Genomic DNA, 22,933 nt, shown 5'->3' on the forward strand with positions numbered 1-22,933 from the left:
TATACTCCTACTATTGTAAGTAGTATCAAATATGTTTGTTTATGACATGCATAATTTTAATATCCGGTAATTAACGATAGACATTTTGTACATCAATTAAAAAAATCCCAAAAATACAATAATAAATGCTTAGTCTAAATAGTCTTTGTAAAATGTTTCATTCTAATGGTTCATTGTCTATGAAAAAAGGGTAAAAATATTTTTATAATATTTCTAAAACATACCGGTAACCACAGAGCTGGTGCTTTCCTCGCTCAACGAATACCTAAGTATTGCAATACAGCGAGGAAATGCTGACAGCGTTAAAGGTACACTTGGGACCAAACTTTTTAAATTTGTTTTATTTTCTATTTTCTATGTATTAATTTTTAATAATAATTAATACTATGTACGTTAAGGAAATTGTAAGGAATACGGTATTTCCTTATTTGTTTGAAGTACTAAAAAAAATGTACAAGTTAAAAACCTATTCCATTATTTCAAAAAACCTAATTAAAGATGGACTCATGGAGTCTCTACCATTTGATAAAGTCGTAGCAGAAATGGATATTGTGTTTTGTTATAAAGTTACTGTCGTTTATGACAATGTTGTTTATAGAAGTTACTCAACTGCAACCTTACTTGAACTCGATAAATATAGCTTCTTACTAACTTTACCCGAATAGTATTAACGGATTGGGATTTTTGTACTTGATTTTGCTGGTCATGTCAGCATGTTTTGTGACGGCATCGCTTTTCATATTTTTGTATGAACGTTAATTTGTTTGTCCTAATTTTGTGATCCAACAAAAAAAAATTATACCCATTTTTTTTTATCTACCCGGGTCAAGTTATGTACTACCAGTGTCCCCACTGTGATAGCATTTCATACTTTATAAATATTATATGGTCCTTGGCCTTATTTTTCTATAGACAAGTAGGTGAAACGTCTTTTGTGACTGACACATATTGTCATGATTCCTCAAAATGTTTGCCTTCACAGTACGTGCAAGTGTTGCACAGCTGTAATTCAAACTCACGCTGAGACATGAGAGCTTAAGACCGCTAGATTCAATAATCATACTTGCTCTAGGCTTGTCTACAATAATATTCAACTTTTAACCTGTTTCTACCGGATTAAAACTTGTAAACTTGTTGAAAATCACAATTTTTTTTCTAAGAACAAAGTGTTATTATAATCAGTGTAATTTCGTAAAGGAAGTTTTATGATGATCTAATGTCATTGAAAGCTAGCAAGGACACGCGTGTCCGCTCGTGACGGTATGTCGTGACGTCGGCGACGGACAGACATACACGACCATCGCAATATGATAGCAATACGCACGTTTTACGTAATTTTTGTTACATTCACTCACGACTTTGTTCATTGACCACATTAAGCAAAAAATTACCTTTGAAGACCTTTATCGTCTCTAAGATTACTGTTAAGGGGGAGGACCCTACATTCAAGACTGGGTACGGACCATACAACCCTGTATATTACGACTGTGACCCATAAACCCCAATGGGACTTGGGTCAAAATTTCTGCAACTGTTTCGTTCTACTTTAGGCATGCCTTCGGTGCCTAACACGACGCATATTTAAGACATGTTACTTCACGATTTTTTTCTTCACAGGACTAAGTTTGTTTGCTGAAGTTCGAGCAATCGAGCTTGGTTTAGAATCACATAATTACCAATACGGTAATATTAAATCATTACCACGTACGCAACCTATTACCATACTAGGTCTATACCTAGTATTCTAGTATATTTATTTATTTGAGTGTTATTCAAGCGTATTATAAATAACATAATCCTGTCAGCTACTGTCTGTATATCGCCGTCATCCCTCTGATAGCATCAACAGGTATCAAGTTACCCGTTTTCCTTTGTTCTAAAAATAAACACAGATTTCTTTATGAGTTTTATGAATATGTCATTTTTACATATTTAAATTAAAACACCTTATTTAAACAAATATAATAATGTGCGAAGGAAACTACAAGAACTAATTTCTTCAAATGGCAAGAATCTTCTTGATGTCAATATTGATTGTCATTGTCGTCAATTGTCAGTGTGATGTCGATATGATTGTAGATCACGAATATTACGAAATTATTGGCTGAAGGAATATACTCTTTGAATAATGTGTCTAATCTCATGCTAATTTACATTTATGACTATAGGTACCTACTTATTATTGCTATAACCATACTTAATTAAGGGCAAGATTGCAAAGTTTCATTTCTGAATCTAACCCTGAGCGCAGGTTACTTTAATACTCAGCCTTTACTTACAAACTTATATTAATATTATTTAATGTGTTTAATAGTATAAAACGTGGTTGACTTTATCGGCTGATGACAACTGACAACCAGCAATTGACATGTGTCATCTAATAACGTTGACAATGACGTCACACCTAGATGTGTTGTGGGACATAAAATGATTTCCGTATTAAGAAAAATTACTCAAGTGTTAGTGAACACTTATTACATAGTGCTTACTATGTAATGTTATTTTTTTATCTTTATATTATATCTTGTAAATCGTTTTTTGTTGTGCAATAAGGTGTTAATAAATAATGCTAAGATTAGTTTGGTTTTGAATTACCTAAATATATTTTTACTTGCTACAGGTGCTCAAAACAGACGGACAGGCCTCGGCCTGGCGATGGACCTCTTTGAGCAGCATCAGGGCACACACATACTCCAGGTATTGTTTATATTTATGATGTAAGCAAAATGTTTTTGCATTGAAAAACAGACCGTATCACTTAGAAATAAAGTCGAAATCACAATTCCCGAGATTTTGCTAAAATACCTTATTTATGGGTAGCCTTTTGAAACATTACAAGTAAGAATAGTTGTCAGCCCCTTACCACGAATAATTTCAGTCTAGACAAATCTATGTTCTTAATATTAAAGATATTAAAAAACGGCTTATTGCCTAGTATCAATTAATTATATATTTATGATACCTAGGGCTCAGTATTCACATATTTCGTACAGATTTTATAGCAGAAGTGTGCGATAGTGTTTTTTAACAACGAATTGAATCCCGGACCGAGGTCAAATAAGGGCGTACTTAACCGCCAAACACTGCTCAATGACATCCACCGTGGTTTAGCGGTTAGTGCACATGGAAAACGGTTAAGACAACTTAGAGATCTTAGGTTTAATTCCGGTAAAAAAATATTGTTGGTTGACGGAAAGCTAATCGCCTTATGCATGAAACAGACGCAACATTGTGTCTCCTCCATGCTCTGCGTATTTCGGAATTTCAAAGTACCTAACAAAACTATATAAGTATTTATAAAGTATTGCCATTACTAAATTTCATACAAACCATTTAAAATTGAACTTGACTTGCAAAACTACTTCATGCTTTGAAATTACAAAAGACAGAACACAATACAACTTTAATTTATTATTACTAAATATCCACTTAATATTTACTCGATTTCCCAAGTTTCATAACAAAATTAATCGAATATATTCTGGGCCAAGTTAAAGAGTTGACGAGAAAAATATGGCTAAGTTCGAGTTAGTTCTTTGGTTCCGTAGAAATTATTATTCTATTCTTACTATAGTTAATACGTAGTCCGGACGTTGGTCTCGGTATAAATACCAAGTATAAACTAGTATACTACATGGTACCTGTTCCATATTTCCTTGTACTCTGTATAAAAGCAGAGTTCCAAATTTAAAAAGTCGAGAAAGGATTCTATCTACATTTATTGTCAATTGCCAATGTAATTCAAAAAAGGAACAGGTAATGCATAGGTAACCAAACATTAAATCTTTCCGTCAAATTCTGTTATTCACAACTAGATTGCATCACAATTGACATGGTAAAAAAATCGATTATACCGTCATTCGATCACGTCCATCATTTTGCAATCGATTTTCAATAATATTGGGTGTTGCGGTTTATTTAGATTGAAAATGCAAGTACGTGATTCCTTAGAAAATGGTTTTTTTCAACTAGCGGTATTATTTGTAGAAAATAGACACGTATGAGTAGCAAGGTCGGTTAAGTTGGTCAATTATAAAAAATTGTTCGAGTCGTGACCGAGAACATTATAAGTGAAATCTGTAAAATGGGTTATATTTGAGGTTTTTGTTTTTTAATATGTCAATACTAACTCTTACAAGAGAAAGTGATTTCCTTGTTCCGTCAAGCAAAAGATTTAGGTTAATTTTATGATGGAACGTTGTTAAACAATACCACTTTGTCCCTAACGAATGAGGAGTTTAAGATTGTAAACATGTGGGTACCCACACATCCAGTAATTTCTATGCCTTGTTTCATTTTTTTATTTTAAATAATTTAAGTCGCTTCGACAGAAAAATCGTAACCAATTTATGTATCGTCACAAAAGTCTGTATTTTAATTAATTAAATGAATAAAAATCTTTGTTTAATTTTAATGACAGAAGCCGTAGCATAATAATGAAAACGTATTTTTATTTAATATTCAATATTTTTTGTATAATAATCAACGCAGTAGATTAATCATATCTTTATTACATTTTAAAAAACGAATGTATATTGTCCGAAAGAATAGGGAATATCAAAATGTAGTAAACAATGGTTCGAGTCAGACTGACGAAAATTAAAAACCGCAGACTCATTCTCATATTTATAAAAGCAGTAGCAACAACGCAAGAAAATCGGGCTAAAATATATATTGTACTCTTTCCGTCACTATGTAATGAAAAGAGAGGTTATTGTTTCAAGCAAAACAGTATAACAGTACTAATTGCTTTTCTTAAATAACGTTTTAACATTACTTCACTCCCTAAAAATATAATAAATAATAATTTTGAAATAGCAACATTCAGAGATAAATTAAGGGATATACCAAGTTTAAATATATGTATATTATATATTTTTTATAGTTGCCTTATAAATTTTAATAGTTACTACTGTCGTAATAGTTTTTCGTCAGCTCTGTATTATTTGTTTAGCTTTTTTGCCTTCTATATCGATGATGGATATTAAGCTATTAACTTTTTTGTTTGTACTGGCTGCAAATATGATTAGTGCAGAAATTATGTCAATAATTTTAGAATAATTTAAGCGAGATTTAATATTACATCGTCTTGGTAATTAGTACAGCCTTGCTCACTTGAGAATATATATAGGTATTTTTAAAACAAAATAGGTTTTAATAGATTGAAATTTTAAATTTAGACATCGCGTACAAAACCGTATCTTAATGAGTGACTTAATTATCATATGATATACGAATGAAATATTATCGCCTCTGTTTAAATGTTGTTATGCTACATTGTGATTAAAAGCTTTATGATAAACAATACTTTAGCATTGAATAATACTGTATTTCTTATGATGATAATTTTACACACGAGACTTTTTATACATTACAAGTTCTTAATATAATTCTCCTAATTTTTAGCTGATACGTCGATTTAATCGATATTATAACCTTTAAAAAGAACAATAATGCAGATAAAAATACAATTTTTTCTGACCTTACCTATAACAATAACGGCTTTGTGGCGCTAGAATCGACGCGTAAAGCAGTAGGTCAAATCTTAATTTATTTTTTTCGTTACTTAATCATTTCTTAGCAATGAGATATTACATAATTCATTTTATTACTTAAGCTTATCTTTTAATTAAAATTATTAAATGGCTGCACATTCTACTACTACTAAAAATTACAAATTAGAATTATTTTATTAATAAGACAAAGTATGGTATGAGTATGATTTTAATGTAGGAATAAATTTCCTTGGAAACAATAACAGGGGAGTAGATCGAGAAAAAAAGCATTACTTTCCACTAATATAATTTTTCATAGTAGTTTTCACAGACTATACTCAGACTATACACAATTTAATTTAACAGTTCTATACTCGTTTATCTAAAATATTAATAGCATAAATACCTGGCCATACAATCTTTAGAGTACCTAATAGCATAATAAAAAGTCTGTTTTTTTCTATATAACTATTTCTCTTTTTTCTTTTCAGTCCCTTGACGGCTTTGCATTATCTGTAGCAGCTGATGGGAGGTTCCTGTACATATCTGAAACTGTTTCAATATATTTAGGATTATCACAGGTAAGTCACTATTAATTAACCCCTAGTCATAACACGTCTGTATTTTTCATTCATCTTAGCTTATAACCGAAAAATTTCAACATTTTTGTTTCCCAAGAATGCTGCAATGCAATGAACGCATTAACCTAACCAACTATATGGAGTGCTTAGTCCACTCTTGTATAATACAGAAAGAGAATGAGTCGAGTATAGAGCAAACACTTATGCGTCAACTTCTTCTGTAGGTCTTCTGTGGCTAAATCATTGAAAGTTCTTCAAACAATTGAACCCATGGAGGTCACTAAAAAGGAGAGTGTAATAGGGCACGTATGCAGGTGTATTTCTTAAGAACATTTCAGTTCATTCATTTCTTCACACGAGACGAAGATGTAATCGGCTGAATGTCGGCAAAGACATCCGGACCGATATCATCTAGACACGTGTTATATCTCTTACGTGGGCCTTTGTTGGCCCTTTTGTTTTAATAATTTAACCTTATGTGGTTTATATTTTAGGGAATTTTCGTATAAGATACTGACAGAAGTTAGAATTCCAAATTTAAAACTGAGTTATATTACAATTAATAAATGCTTTTTATGATGAAAATACCAGTCTTGAAGACTTAATCTATATTTAGTTTGGTCATTGTTTTAAGAGAGCGAGTTCGCAAAAAACGACTTTAAATATCCTATGTTACGGGAATTAAGTTACACAACTATTGTTTTGGCTATAAGCTGTTAGAGCTTGCTAAAGCTAAACGATAGTTGTATAGTTATAACTAAATAAATAAATTTTCTATGACTTTTTCTACATAAGGTAAACATTCGAATTCAAAATATGACAGCGCCTCTAGCGGATGCGCACCAACATTGCAAGACTGTCAGTTAACAAACTGTGCGATACGTATTTTAAGTTAGATTATGGCAAATATAAAAAAATTGAATAGATATATATTGAATATATAAATGAAGTAAAATGAAATTAAGCAACATTAAAGGAAAACGGAAAAGATCCGAAAACTGAGAAACAGTTGATCCAAAATGGCTGAAGGGTGGTGCGAGGGAGACGGCGAATGGGGGAAAGGAATGAGAGATGCCGGTCACGTCTCGGGCAAGGCGCGAGCGTGCTCCTCATCCTAATTCACGCACACAAGCATCTTAGCGTATATACTTCCATATAGCTATATTAAATTCTGTTACAATTTTTTCGGGATAATAACGACACTACCATAGCTTTTGTTTTGACGGGCTTGACCCACGAAAATTATTTACGTTTATGACATATTTGTTTCTAGGAACCTTAACGTTTTGTTTATTCTTGGAAACTTTTGAGGGAAGTTATAGTCACGTGAAGCAGTGAAAAAGTGGAAAATGCAGACACCATTCCTAACTTGTTTATTATGCAAGAAGAAAAAAAAAACAATTGAACATTGCTTGACAATGAACCAAACCAGTTTTGGTCTGGAATCGAACCCAGGAAGAACCCTGGAGTATCGAACTCAAAGATTAAATAAACCTTCCGGTCTCCTATAGTTCGCTTATAAACTCCTTAGTTTCGGTGGCAGTAATTTTGATAAAGAACGAAGGGAGGCTGAGTTTTGCTCCTTTTTAAAATTAATCATTAATTAAATAATAATTATACTATAATAAGTCACTCTAGCAATGCCTTAAAACACTATTTTATGTTAAAATCTATTATTTCACTATTCGATATGCTTTCATTTGAAAGTGGATTATTAAATTTATAGGAAAGAAAGAGAAAAAAAAACCAAAAAAATGAAATAAAAAACCTATTCAAAAGTGACACTTTACTACGTAGTAGAAGCACAGATAAACAACAACACGTCGTACCTATTACTTTGATTATAATGATATTCTTCAATTACAGAAGTTAATCGTACAGTCTAAGTTACCTTTTCAAGTCTTCTTCGTGCTCTTGCTCAACTAAAACATCATCTCGTACTTGTACTCTATAACATCTTGTCCTAGTCGCCCTTGCTCTTTCAGTATTCAGTGAGACTGATCATCAATCCGGTACATGTCAACGAATCTGTTGATCATTCCTAAAGACCATAAACATCTTTCTAAGAAACGACCACCGTAACACACATTGTCTTTGGCATTCACATGCGAGCCGTCACTGCGGATACGCGTCTCTTGAATGCCTAATAAGGTCCCACAATTATATTTGATAAATTTATTTATAGTACATTTGCATATGCCGTGAAAGGGTCAGCGGGAAAGTCGGGTGGCAACTGATTTTTAATATTAATGTTCTTTGGAAAAATTAAATGTTTTATGATATCATCTGTAATAAATAATGGTGTTAATCTAGCGTAAGAGCAGGCCTAGTGGCTTGAGCGTGCGATCTCATCCCTGAGGTCGTAGGTTCGATCTACGGATGTGGACTAATGGCCGTTCTTTCTATGTGCTCATTTAAAATTCGCTCGAACGGTGAAGGACAACATCGTGAGGATTCAAAAAGTCGACGGACATCAGACATAGGAGGCTGATCGCCTACTTGCTTATTAGATTGACAAATGATTATGATACAGAAATCGTGACCCAGAACTAAAAAGATTTATTTTACCACTGATTTATTTTTAACCTAGCGTAAGCAATTAATTATAGGAAACGCAAAACTTTAATGATCTTTATTTTAACTTTAATTCACCAAAAATGGTAGTTAATTCAGTTAATTATACAGCTGACTAAATATATTTAGTAGTAATACCTAAACTCTTATCTAAATCACTGAGTAGAAGGAGAATATTGTATTACGTAAATTTTTCTCTCCAGGTAGAGATGACGGGCAGTAGCATATTCGATTACATTCATCAAGCTGACCATGCAGAAATGGCTGAACAACTAGGGCTGTCACTCGCAGGCCGAGGCGGTGCAGGGCTAAACAGCCCAGCATCAGGCAGTGAAGAGGGCAGTCAACATGGAACTAATAACCCTGACGGTAAGATTGATAATATCTCCGAATAGAAGGAGTCAACTTTAAAAGAATATCGATTTCCAAACAGTTTTTTTTTCCTCGTGATTTGAACATCGTGACACCAACGTAAATGTAACATTGTTCTCGACAAGGCGTTCATGCTTCTCGAATTCATTGTAACCTATTGGTATTATAATAGCTTTGATGAAAATATGAATGTTTTTTTAAAGTTTAAAACCACTGTATGTAATAAAGTAATTTATTAAACTGACGTATTTACGGGATTGTCACTTATAGCACAATATTTCAAATACCGAGTTCTTTAGTTGAACTTAATTGATATGCCTATTGTTAACTGTATGAGATGGATTTTTTTACCGACCGAACTAATTTAACTAAATCATTATGGTCGTTTACATTTTTTAAATGAAGACCTAGATTTATTGTTCAGAATAAACGAGAAATTATAAAAAGACAAGAAAGTCGCAATTTATTATACAGACCGTTAGTCTATTCAGTTGAGTTTTCCACTTAGCATATAGTAAAAAACTAGCTTCAACGACCCGTGGTATTGTCAGCGTACAATGACTATAATAAAGGTAACATCGATTCCAAAAAAACCAAAATATATACATACATAGTTGATTATCAACTGCTTTATACTTCGTACTTCGCTTTATTAAACAGAAAACTAAAAAAAAGACTTTATTTCTGGACTCTTTAATTTTATTCTTCTTTTAAATTATTTAAAACTTAAAAGCTACTTTAACTGTGTTATATTTCTTTATATGTATATAGTAATTCCCAAACGGGGACATGCTGACCATATGATAAACCGTCTTAGCCCGCGTCAATATCTCAGTCGAATCGTTGAATGGTCCACTTAATAAGTCGTCTGAAATCGAAATTAGATTATGGATTCTCCACGCTGCGTTCCTTATGAAACGGTCAATGGGGAGTCTTATAATTTTAGATTAATATTTTATTTTATGGGAATTGAGTTTTGGGCGCCACAGTTAACACTGTGTCTCCTCTAGGAATCGCTTTTGAACGCTCAATAGGTGCTAACTTCAATTAAAATTTGTAATGAGCAAAAAGTAGTGTATAATTTCTCTGACAAATAGCCGTTTTCGGTCCAGCGCACTCGCTTTTTATAATGTTAAAATTAAACTTGTGTTAAAAACAGCTCAGGTTTTGCTAGTGTTTGACGTTATCGATTTTGAACATGAACTTGACAAACTATATTTTTTACTGCCAAGAAATTTCAGCCAACTACTATTATATGGGCTTTGTAATCTATGCCGTTAAACTTTTGTCTCTATGACATTACATACCATCTAAATTTATTGAATGAGTCCTGTCCCTCTATGTCACTTGTTACAAACATCCAGAATAAGTCAAGACAATAAATAAACGGATCATTTTTATTTGTTGGGTTTTGACTCCTGTTACATTCTCCTCATGTACTCATATATCCTTATCTATTACTGATAATAGAAGAGGTATCTCCGTACGTTCTTCAAAACTCAAATTCACATTTACATTAACGTAAACGGCGTTGACTAAACCTTATTTGTCCATAATCAGCAGTTATCAGAATAGGTAATCCTTCCTTCACATTTTAACTCGATCAAGGGCAATTTACACAAATTGATTCCGAAGCTAACGGCCTTACATTGTTATGTACACAATCGATTTCAATTTACTTACTCGTTTAAAAAATGAGGGTAGGTAGAAAAAATCTATCAGGATCCAGTGTGACAGCAGATCATTGTATGTGGAATGGCGTAGTAAAATCGTATTGAACAGTGAAAAGCGTGTTAAATAGTGGATTGTCTTTTGATAGCCGTTGAAATGATGATGATAACGATAGCGATTCTTAAACTGTTACAAGTGCTACTAATATGAACCTTAAAATATTATGTTATAGGTACAATTATAATTAACGGTACATACATACAATATAATAAATGAATTTGACGCCCGAGTGCTTCGCGCGTTTTGCATTTGATAATATTGTTTTTGTTTGTAAATCGGTTGCTGAGAAAAACACAACAACAACGCTTCATCAATGCATATAAATTGGATGTTTAATGTTCTTTGCTATTTTCAGACATTTATTTTTGCATTTTAAAATGTATTAAATTAATATTTATCTGTGGTTCTTTTATGAATAAATTTCCCAATATTCCCGACCCTTGTGGGGGACCTTATTTATATTTTGTACATTTGTATATATTTATATACATTAAGAAGTTTCCAAATATATATATATCCATATATACAAATATATTATATATTACTATATATTTCTATTTTATATTAATGGGTTACATAATATAAAATATATTATTATCCCCGTCCATATTTGTGGGTTAGTAGGATATAATAATAATAGGAAATAGATGTGTCGTCATATTCGTATTTGTCAATTTCCAAGTAATAAAACTATTAAATTCATGTCAAAGCGCAATTTTAGTGAAAACAGCACGATCATCCGTAAATTTACATGTCTGATTCATCTGTCTTTGAAAATTCGTAAAACCACAATATACGGGAAAAACTCATGACAGTTTTTATCGTACTTAGTCAACTACGTACGCATGTCTGACTCAGACAAAGTACATGTTTTGCTCAACGTAAATAAATGATAAGTTTTTTTTTATTTATCGATAACTAAACTCATATTAACATAACATCTAATTATAATTTAATTAAATAAATTTGTACTACTACAAGTCAAACTGCATAGCTAATTAAATTATAGAAGTTTGGTGCTGACAAGGGACAGAGGTATGTCAGGATATTTTCATAATATGATTATTCATGTATGTTAAATTTTTCGTCAGAATATTTTATCTTTAAATATCAATAGTTTCGCAATACATTAAATATTTTTAACCAATTTAGCTTTGAGAATCACTGCCTCATTTCCTATCCACAACTACGTTGATAAAATCAATTAAGGCGTGGTGTCCTCTCACCGGTCCCAAAGATTTATTCACATAATTAAATAGCCGGCCAACTAATCAATCAAGCCATCAGAATTCTATTTAAATGAATTTACCTTTGAGGATGTTGAAATAGGATTTTAATTCCGTAACTTCGATTTCAAAGAAACTGTTTAATGGTAAACTGTAAAATTTATCGAACTTGCAATCACTATGTATGTTTGCAAGTCAAAATGTTTAGAATATTGCGTTCTTGTCTTTTTTAAATATTTTTATTCATCATGATTTTTCGCCTAATGGAAATTTAACATTGTTGGACTCGATTTCGGAGTATAGACGCCAAATAATTTTTAACCAATGTTTACTTTTATTGCAGTGTCAGCACAAATGACGTTAGCAGCAAGTGGATCATTATACAGAGGAATGGATAGAGCTTTCTGCATCAGAATGAAGAGTACGCTCACAAAACGGGGTTGTCATTTCAAGTCGTCAGGATATAGGGTAAGCGAGAACAATAACTACATCAAACGTATAATTACAATTGCATTATTAATGAACTTTGTTTTAAAAATACAGCTGAACATTTAGGAGTCGTAAATCATAAAGACATACCTACTATTGGAACCAATAATAATTTAGCCTGAAAGCAGTCGAAAAATAATTACTTGTACTGAAATGAGTACTTAAAGATAAAATACGTAGGTAGATTTGCGAAATAAATTCAAAATACAAGTAAAAATTTAAAAAGACTGAGTATAGTTTATAATCTAAATGTAGTAAAAGCGATAAAAATAACCGTACTGCTGATTAAGTTGTTAGTAGATGGGACTGAAAATTTGTGGACATTTTCTTATCTAGTACTTAGAGATAAAAATGTACGCCGTTTTCATTTTCAATCTAGGTTGGGAGAGGCAAGGAGGGTGACTCTGCAAGATATGGAGAGGGTGGTAACTGGCGGGTGGGTATCAAGAAATTAAAAAAGCATTATGCTAATATCAGTGGTGTTAAAATATTATAAATCGAAATTTATTACTTAATTTCTTTTTTTAATTATTGCGACACTTGGACAAGATTCGAGACAATACTCGATTTTAACCAGATTTTAGACATTTTCGCTGCTTAAACACAGTCGAGGAATATCTGTTTCTTATTCTAAATTAGTGACATCGCAAAATACAATTTAGTTACACAATAATACTGTTGTGAGTTGTAGGATTAAAGCTAAAAGTAGCTGTAGGTCACAAATTAATCGAATGATTCAAAATATTATCTTTTATGTGTCTTAAAGAATTAATGCGATTGCAAGAATTGGAAGACATTAGCCAAACCTTGCTGTCAAGTGTAAAGACAATTTTACAATCCTATATTCGAAACAAAAAAGAACCTGTCTTTTTTGTGTCTACTATGTATATCTTACTATGTTTAGGGTCTGTTTCACAATGTATGGATAAAGTATCAAATAGCTATGCAACACATAAATTATTTGGAAGATAAATTGTGCTATTTGACACTTCATCGGACTCATAACTAATAATGCACTTTATGTGACGAATAGCGCTATCTGACAGTCGTGAAACGCAACAATAGTGTTTATCCTACCAATAAGTAATAAATAGCTAATTTGCAACTTATGTAGAACTTATCCGTGCATTGTGAAACAGACCCTTAAAATGATAAACTATATAGCAAAAAAATTTATACAGATACATTTCTATTGTACCTTGATAATTATATAATAATTCTCAGCAAGATACGGTTAACCTCTGAACAATTTAGCAGTCTCTTTATCCGTCTTAGATCACAAATATTATTGCTGGAGTTATTGCGCCGCGTGGGGTGCCTCAAGGCACCAGCTATGGCCCATAATTTTTGCCTTAACTCGGTGTTAGGAAATAAAATGTGATTATATCTCACTTGGAGTATTATATAGTAGGTGTGTAAAATTGTTCTTAATAGATTGTTCCGTAAGGAAGGACACTTTTTATTTATTAAGTTCCTTAAGTGAGAATAAAGTTCGTTGGGAATATGACGTTGTTATTTGATATTATTTTTGTATCATAATACTGTTTCTGAGAGTTTACTTAATGTTATTCTGATGAATCTAAAAGCATAAGTAAATGTCACATTAATAAGTCGGATATAATTACTACATGTACCTACTATAACTAAAGTTATTATTATTAAATGCAATGATAAAGAGAACAACAGAAAACGCTACGGTTATTTCCCACTATATTTATATTTATTTCCTATCTAGTTAACAAATTTTAGTGAATTTTAAGATGAAAACGTAATTCAAATATTCGTTTAATTTAAATTTTAGCTCAATTCTCACAAGTCACGAAGCATTAACAAATCTTACAAATTAGAAATTAAACCCATAATTTTAATGATCTACATCTAAATTGCTCACATACTTCGCAAATATCGACAAAGCGATTAGAGAAAACCGTTTATTATTGCCAACGGCTATACATTTATGGGTGAAATTTGGTTTAGTTCATCCTTTATTGCTATTTGTAACTGGTTAAACCCGGAAGCAATTTAATGTACTTAACTTTGTGAGGTAAAATTGTGTTCAAATTTTGTAAATTAATTGTTACATTTGTTTCTCGTACGCGTAATATTAAAGGTAACTTTTTTCCTTTAAAGGTCTACTCTATACTAGAATTTCTCGAATTGTGTTTAGCGGTATAGGGAGTATGACACATATAAAATAACTTTTTATTTTATTACAATTAGAATTCGTGTACACAAGCACATAGAAGTTTAGGTTTATCACCACCCTGTCTGTTAATTAAAAACTGTGAAACTGACACAAGATAATTGACCAGAGACAAGAAAGAATCATCATGATCTCCCTTGTCTCTGGTCAATTTTATTTTCAATAAATATCTAACATAACACCAGTATATAGGTAAATTCGCGAGCAACATAGTTACTTGTGACTTAGCGACTTTATGTCTCATTTTCGACACGTAACGTATTACTTCGAAGCCAAGTCTTGATAGAATTTCGCTTCGCAACTAGAACAAAATAATGTCAGGAATAAATTTTCTTTGATACAATGACGCTAAGGTTGTTAAGAAACTTTGTACTTTGTAGTCTTAACTAGAAAAGAGAGAAATGGTTTCAGTTTTCGCTTCACTAATAAACAATATATAAAGGTTACAATCATGTAATTGAAGGAAAAAATGTTATATAATCTCGATGGGAACAAAAAGGCCCACCAAAAAATTGCAGTGCTTTGAATACGCCTTAGATACGATAAGCAAATGACGATTATTTTTAATTATTAAATCTTGCTTTAGTTTTAAAATTGTGATTTCGCTTACCTTCGAAACTTATTTTAATTTCGAACCGAAATAATTAAAGTATAAAGTTTTATTTTGTAAATATTTTATAACCTTTAAACTTGACTCTCAACAATACTTTAAAAGTTAAGAGGTTAGGCCTCTTGACTTTTAAAGTACATCAATGGTTAAATTATCAATATCGTTCACAGTTAATTTGCAATCACAGTGCTTCACTCTTCTTAATTTAGCTGTAGTAGTAATTAAGATATTCATTATAATAAAAAATAGGCTTATTTTATTCAAACATAAAGCATATAGATTCCGAAAAATCTTTCAAAATTGTGATTATGATGAAACATATGGGCCAATGTTGCCTAGTTAACATTCTTATAAGTTTAGGGAAAATTAAACGTGAATAAAACGTTATAATTTTAACCAGCTTAAACAATTTATGATTTTCAGTCAATCTAATATGCTTATTAATTAGAAAATAAATGTTATCGTTCAATAAAGCGGCTGTTTACGATTAGCGCGAACGAAGCGCCTTTGGAGTACTTTTTATTATTTTAATTTAAGAAATTTTTGAATTTATTAAATTATTAAAGATTATTGTCTATTTCAGGTGGTGCTAATGCTCTGTAGACTACGGCCGCAATATACGTTCTCCCACAGTCGGAAGACACCACCCTCTCTTCTAGGAATGGTGGCGTTAGCTATCGCTCTGCCACCACCCTCCGTTCATGAGATACGACTGGAGTCCGACATGTTTGTTACAAGAATCAATTTCGACTTCAGAATAGCGCATTGCGAACCCAGGTATTACGGAAATATTGACGGAGGTTTTTTTATTTATGCATTAGTGTGTCTTAAATAAGGTTTTTAAAAAACTATCTCCAACTACGTTGTCGTAAATTGTTTTAAAGCGGTAATTTTCGTTATTCGGTGTTTCTTCGTTGAATAAATACTTCATAGTGTAATTTTGTTTCCAGCAGGGTTCAGGAGTTACTGGGCTATACGGCAGAGGAGCTTACGGGGAAGAACCTGTATGCTCTATGTCATGGGGAAGACGCCAATAAACTTAGGAAATGCCATGTAGATTGTAAGTATATTTACATTCTAGATAATTTTAAATAGTTTTTAGCTCATTACGTATATAGGGCGTAATAGGGGAATGACTCTATAAGACGAATTCTGAAATGCTTTTTTTAACGTGTTATTAAATAGTGAGTCTGTAGCAAAATAATAATAATAATTAAGTTTACTAGACATTTAATTTTAAAAATGTGATTATTCTAGGATTGTTTCCCTAGGAATGTAAATGTATTTGTAGTACCAGTAGTATATATATATAATAATGGTGATTTATAACATGTTGACTCTAAATGTTAAGTGAAATATTGTTAAACGTTTGACGATTCTACGATATTGTCAATCGGGCTATGAAAATACTCCCGGTTTATAAGACCATACCTACGTTGGTGTTGGTAATGAAACGCAAACCAAATAAAACACACCTGGCAAAGAACAAATTGGTATTTAACGTTTATTGCCTATTTTCAATTCTAGCACTGTTCACAGACGGAAGTTTAAAACATAATCATCGTATTTTATTAGTAGTGCCTTCACCAAATTGAGCATCAAAAATTTTATTCGCGTCCACGTTGAATCCAAATTACCCACTTTCTCGCAAACACAAGTTTTATGTTAATAAAACAATTGTAATTCTTCTTGTTGTCCACGTTTGACCGGCATCACACATATTTAAATTCAAATTATGCTTCTCGTAAAACTATCGGTTATACAGACGTCACATTGATTCGTTGTCGGCCATTTTGTTGTCGAAAATGGTTGCGTGTGGTAAATACTTGTTATTTATTATTTACCTTAGAGCATTAGGTACAAGTAATACCTTGTGCACTAAGGCTACTTTAGCAGACATTTGCATCTTAATCTGATTAAAGTTTTATTTTACTGTAAACCTGGTTATTAATTGGTATTATTATTTCGCCGACATCTTTATAAGAACAAGTTATAATCCATAAGTACATTAAGTCAAATGATTTGTTTTCTAACGATTACTAATTAAAACGGAATGAATTTAGTTACGTTTAATACATTTTTACATATAAATTTATGAAATTTGATAGCTATAAGTACCTAGTCAATATATCTACATATAAAATTCCTGCAGAAAAACTTAATAAATTTAAAGATACGTATAAAGACAACAATAAAACTGAAGCTATAAAAAGAGAATTAAGACGACATTTCCCACGAATGAACCGGGGAAAGGAAACGAAAGGCTAGTGAAGAAATTATTATTCAAATCAGAGACGAGCCATACGGCGCTATATCTAAATGGTGTTCTTTATACATACCATAATACTGTATTATAGAGCGACATCTAAAGGAATAGATCCACACCAAACTTTAGTGTTTTCTCAGTTTGCTGTGGATAAATTAATTCACCTAGATCGATTGAAAAACAACAAAATTACACATTAAAACGAAAACGTTGTTTAGCAAACTCAGTAGTGATGATAAAGACAATCCTATTCATAACCCATATGCATATTTAGGTGGTGTCACGGTTTTATTATTTCAAAGGGACATGAGAATGATAAGACAAAACTTTCAAAAACTGATACGAATGTAGGGTATGGAAAAGTAGGGAAGAATTTAAATTTCGAATACAGTACTCCAATCGCAGAATCAAATCAAGGTCGAAAAATTGTTACTGTTAGTATCGAGGACCGTAAATTTTCCTGCTACCTTGATGCAGACGTCTTGACATGGATTTCTATATTCACCACCTGAATACTAAACGACGTTACGACACGTTGATAGATTTCACCACATATCGGGCCATGGGTGGACACATCATCGGTTCATTTAAAAAATAATTGAATGCGGCTATATTTTATTAAAACTTGAAATGAATTAAATATTCATAAGCTTATAGTCAAAGGTACATCTATGAAGGTTGGTTTCAAAACTTTAGACTATTCAATATCTGAAAAACAATTCAACAAAACTTCGCTACGTTAAATTATTTGTGATATTAGTAGCATATTTAAAATTAAACAACATTAATACATTAAAACAATATTTAACATAAATAAAATAATGGATATAAGGTAAAGAATACTTAAACGAAGGATACGAAACGAAAGGACAATATGTAAAGTCTTATGTATTTGGATAATCCCACGCAACAACGTAAATCCTAACTTGAAACAATAGAACAGTAAGCAAATGACGCTTAATATATTGGCGTGACTCCAACACCAAGCAACGAATTGACAATAAACAATAAACCAACAAAACCAAAAAGCAAATTGCTAATGATTCACGTAGCACAATACACATGTCAAACACTTTGTCCTTTGAATGTAGAATAATGCAGCCATAGATTGTTATGAATCCATCGTCCGACGTATTAGTAACTAATTCAAGGTTGATGTCCAGATTATGAGTGATAACTTTATTATGGACTGTGAAGTACTTCGATTTAATAACGGCTCCAACACGTCATATTGAACTTTCTTATATATTTTCTTTATTATCATCAACCAGTCACTTGTCATGGGTTGGTAAAAGGTCATTCGACATAAAAAAGAAGGAAAGGGTACTTCCTAGTTTAGAGTACATGAGAAAATTATTAGTATAAGAAATTTTAAATGTTCATTGTTATTTTCAGTAATGAACAAAGGTCAAGTGCTTACCCACTACTATAGAATAATGAATAAACTGGGCGGTTACACCTGGATGCAGACTTGTGCGACGGTTGTTTGCTCCTCTAAGAATGCAGAAGAGCAGAATATTATTTGCGTCAATTATGTTATCAGGTATGTAATCAGGAAATAAATACATTACTTTTTGTAGGTAAAAAGTCTATGAGTTTCATAGGAGTAATTTCTGCCACTGGTGAATAAAATTACCGTATATTAATAGGATTTAGTATACTTATAAGCTATTTTCGAATAGGTTGGAAATCACTTTAAAAAAAGGTGGTGCTCCATGTCTATATACATTAACCATGCAAAACATAAAGGAAACAAAAACAAAACTGCAGCTGACCGGAAATTTTACCCCCATGTGTGTATTCTGTAACGTTTAAAACAAAATAGTTTAGTAATTTAAACTCATATTGACAGTAGCGACACTGCATTAGCATACAATAGAAAGGAAAAAGTCTAGATTTATCCAATCGATAAAGATCAGTCAACAATCATGTTATAAATTATTTATAAAACTATTTTGTTTCAGTGGACGAGAATACCCGAATACAGTAATGGACTGCTGCCAGTTAGAAGAAAGCGTACAAGGTGTTAAAAGGGAAGAGTCTACCGGGGATCCTGAAAATGGTCCCCCAGATGCAGATGCGCCCGGTGCCCCACCTCCCACAGCAAGACACGCAACGGAAAGAACCGAACCCCCGTCTAATAACGATTCTGCCGCAAACGCACCACCTACGTCAGATGTAACTCATCTTACCAGACTGAGCGACTCACAACCTGTACCTCTTCACACTACCCCAGAAAGAACTTCCCCTATGCCAGCACGAAGACTGAAAAAACGTAAACACACAACAGAGGAAGATGAAGATAGAGAGGAGGAAAGACGAAAAAGCTCGTCAAATCCGGGTACTGCAATATCCCCAGTAGAACGCGACATGTCAAAAACAATATCTATGCCAGAAAGTACGGACGCGACTTCAGTCAGAGATTTGGAAAATGCCATGTCGAAACATTTGCCTTCTGTGGGTTTAGACAAAGAAATTTCTCACAGGCCGACGGATTTCTCAACGGATGCTTTACTGAAGCAACAACAGCAGAAATCTACCATACAGTGGATAGGCACGCAAAATCACGCTTTAAATCATTTGAATAGACAAATTCCCGGAAACCATTCATCAACACCCGCATCGGCGCTGCTAAGGCAGCTGTATGCTAATCGGGAAAGTGTTATTAGAAGTAATTTCCTGGGAGATGCGAGATCAGGAGGATATTACTCGGGAGACGGCCAGACTGGACCTTTACCCACGCCTCCTGGCAGTGAAGGTTCTGGCTATAGCGAACAATTAGGCCACAAAGGCACAGATATCGGGTCACTAGCGTATGGCTACGCGGACTACCATTCAGCAATGACCCCGCCTGGCTCGGTTTCTCCGAGAGATAAACAACAATACGCTCTGCCATATGATAATAACGCTTATTCAGAGGCATTAAGGCACTCCTATTTAGGAGACACGCCATTGCCTTTAAAACCCCAGGCGTATTCCGCGGTCCCAGGTGCGTTGGACTATGCGTCATCGCTAGACCAGTCACAATTTTTCCATCCAGCGCCATCGTTCCATCTCTATCACCCGCAGGCGCATTCGCATCCGTCTCACTCACACCAACCCGTAGATAAGTCCGCTCCACCAAATACTAATTGGTATTCAACGAGTTCATAGCCATATTGATGAGGAACTTTCACAGTGTCGTCCAAATAGATTTTGTTTCCTTCTTATATTGTTATTGTTTTGTGAAAGTGATTAGGGATCTGTGGTTGTGTAACTGAAGCATTCCATTAGCTGTTAACGAAAAGACTTTTCTAATACTCATGATTTTATCAGTTTCAAAGTATTCAGATGTATATCGTATTAAAATTTACATGAAACTGTTTATGTACCAAGTAGTAGTTTGTAGGCATATCTGGCTACTGAGTATTCGAGCTATTTATAGCTTTCTTGCATATCATATAAAGGCTTGTATTCCAAAACGTATCTCTGATCACTTTGCACTGGATTCAAACTTTTTTTGATCTTAAAACGATTAACTGATTCACGTTATGGAATATAAGCCAAGAAGTAACGTAAGCTTTGTGTAAATGATTGTACAATAGTTAGCACCTGACTGTACTTAGATTAATATTTTAACTTGTAAATTATACTAGTTAGCGTTGTATATTATTTTATTGGAAATAAGATTTCTTGTAAATACGTTGTTTAAAAATAGTGTTTTTAGTTTTTTGACAATGCTCAAAGACTTGTTTCATGTTCTGTTTAGGTAATTATTATTAAATAAAATTATGTAGGATTCCGAAATTTGCACAGTACCCCCTTTCCAATTACATACAAGAAACTGCGTTTTCTCTTATAAAAACGACTCATATTTATGTCAACAATTGGTAATTGCTAAGAAGGACTTTAACATTAAACCCGATCAACCACCTAAGGCTAAATATATTGGATAAGAGCTGATTAGCTAAAAAGTACATCACGGTATCTTGCTTATAAAAGGTACATGAAATTGTTATCGTTATTGGTCGCACGGAAGAAACTAATTTAATGAAATAATAACGGATATATCAATGTTTACTTGGAATATTAAATTCGTGAAAAGTGACAAAATGTTTTTTTATCAAATGTGTATATTAAAGGGGGGTTTTTGTTATTTTTAATATGTCCATGACAGTCTGTTGTAAAATACTCAATCCGTAACGTTTTGTTTTTCGTTTAAAAATCAGTAGGATGCTCGTGCAATATGAAAAATGTTATTTTTGAAGGCTTCGTAATATATAGTAAATTAAGGTATTACTATAAAGTACTTAATTGGTATTATGTATTAAAATTATCTGTTAATTATGTTCTGTATTGTTTTATAATTTACATGAAAAAGTGAATTTTATTTGTCCAAATAAAATACTTAAGAATTTCGAAGTTATAGTTTTTATATATATTATATATAACTAGATCCTTTTGGCTTTGTTCAATATAATCCTATGGAATACAAAGACTACAAATGCCAGAATGAATGAAATGAAAATACAGAGCATTTACTTTTTTTTCTACTTTTAAAAATATAAGGTTATCTTAAAAAATAGAACTGAATGATTCTTCTGAGCAGTTTGATACGGGTATTTGCAGTTTCACTTGCGGTGATCGGACGAGAACCGGTGTATTCAACGTGGTATGGACGTTGGCGATAGCTATATCGAAAATATAAAATAGAACAACTATAGCAAAAAGTGTTGTTACAACTTTTGGTCTTAATTTTTTCCGTCTCGCCCCCTTTCGCTCAGGAACTTCGTTCCAATATATATCTTTTTAATTAAAAAAAACAATATATTATGTATGTATTTTCAAACATATAATAATTCTTGAAATGAACTTGGTGCTATCTATTAGATTTCTTCAAAACTACCATAGTTTCCGTAGTTGTATTAAACGCCATCTATTGTTTTATTACAATAGTGTAACTTAAGTGTTTGCTTACAGCGCTATCTACTATATTTAGATTGTACTATAATAGTAATACACTAATACATTTAAATTTTTAAGCTGCCATCTATTTACTTTCTATGGAACTACAATCATGTTTACGAAATTTTCAGTATAAATAGATGTCGACATGCTAACGGGTAAAATTATTGTCAAGACTGGATGTATGGAAACCAATATTTACTGTAATTACACAGTAATGAAAATATCCTGTTGCAGTAGAGTTAGTTAGACATTTCTTGGCTTTAAAATTAGAGGCCTACATGAAAAATATATTGTAAAAATAACACTAAAACCAGTGTATGGTGGACAAAACTAGCATAGGGCATATATTGCGTAAGTCTGACAAAAGTAAAACTAAACACACTTCTACCGGATTCAATGGCGTTTATTAATCACAATAATTAACTTAATCAAATTAAAC

General features: G+C 32.4%; 1 protein-coding gene across 2 annotated transcripts in view; it reads left to right on the forward strand.

Annotated features, from left to right (window-relative positions):
• LOC125051746 (protein trachealess) overlaps positions 1–21,528 on the forward strand; it is a 98,614-nt gene extending 77,086 nt beyond the window's left edge. For both annotated transcript variants that reach the window (XM_047652285.1, XM_047652283.1), the window contains 8 exons: positions 2,621–2,697; positions 5,987–6,076; positions 8,854–9,019; positions 12,323–12,447; positions 15,865–16,058; positions 16,232–16,341; positions 18,943–19,090; positions 19,512–21,528. In XM_047652285.1, the coding sequence (XP_047508241.1) occupies positions 2,621–2,697; positions 5,987–6,076; positions 8,854–9,019; positions 12,323–12,447; positions 15,865–16,058; positions 16,232–16,341; positions 18,943–19,090; positions 19,512–20,700 (2,099 nt within the window). In that variant the 3' untranslated portion in view covers positions 20,701–21,528. The remainder of the gene's footprint in view (positions 1–2,620; positions 2,698–5,986; positions 6,077–8,853; positions 9,020–12,322; positions 12,448–15,864; positions 16,059–16,231; positions 16,342–18,942; positions 19,091–19,511) is intronic.
• Positions 21,529–22,933: the final 1,405 nt, after the last annotated feature.

This window comes from Pieris napi, chromosome 8 (genome assembly GCF_905475465.1).
Source record: "Pieris napi chromosome 8, ilPieNapi1.2, whole genome shotgun sequence".
NCBI classification, from domain to species: domain Eukaryota; kingdom Metazoa; phylum Arthropoda; class Insecta; order Lepidoptera; family Pieridae; genus Pieris; species Pieris napi.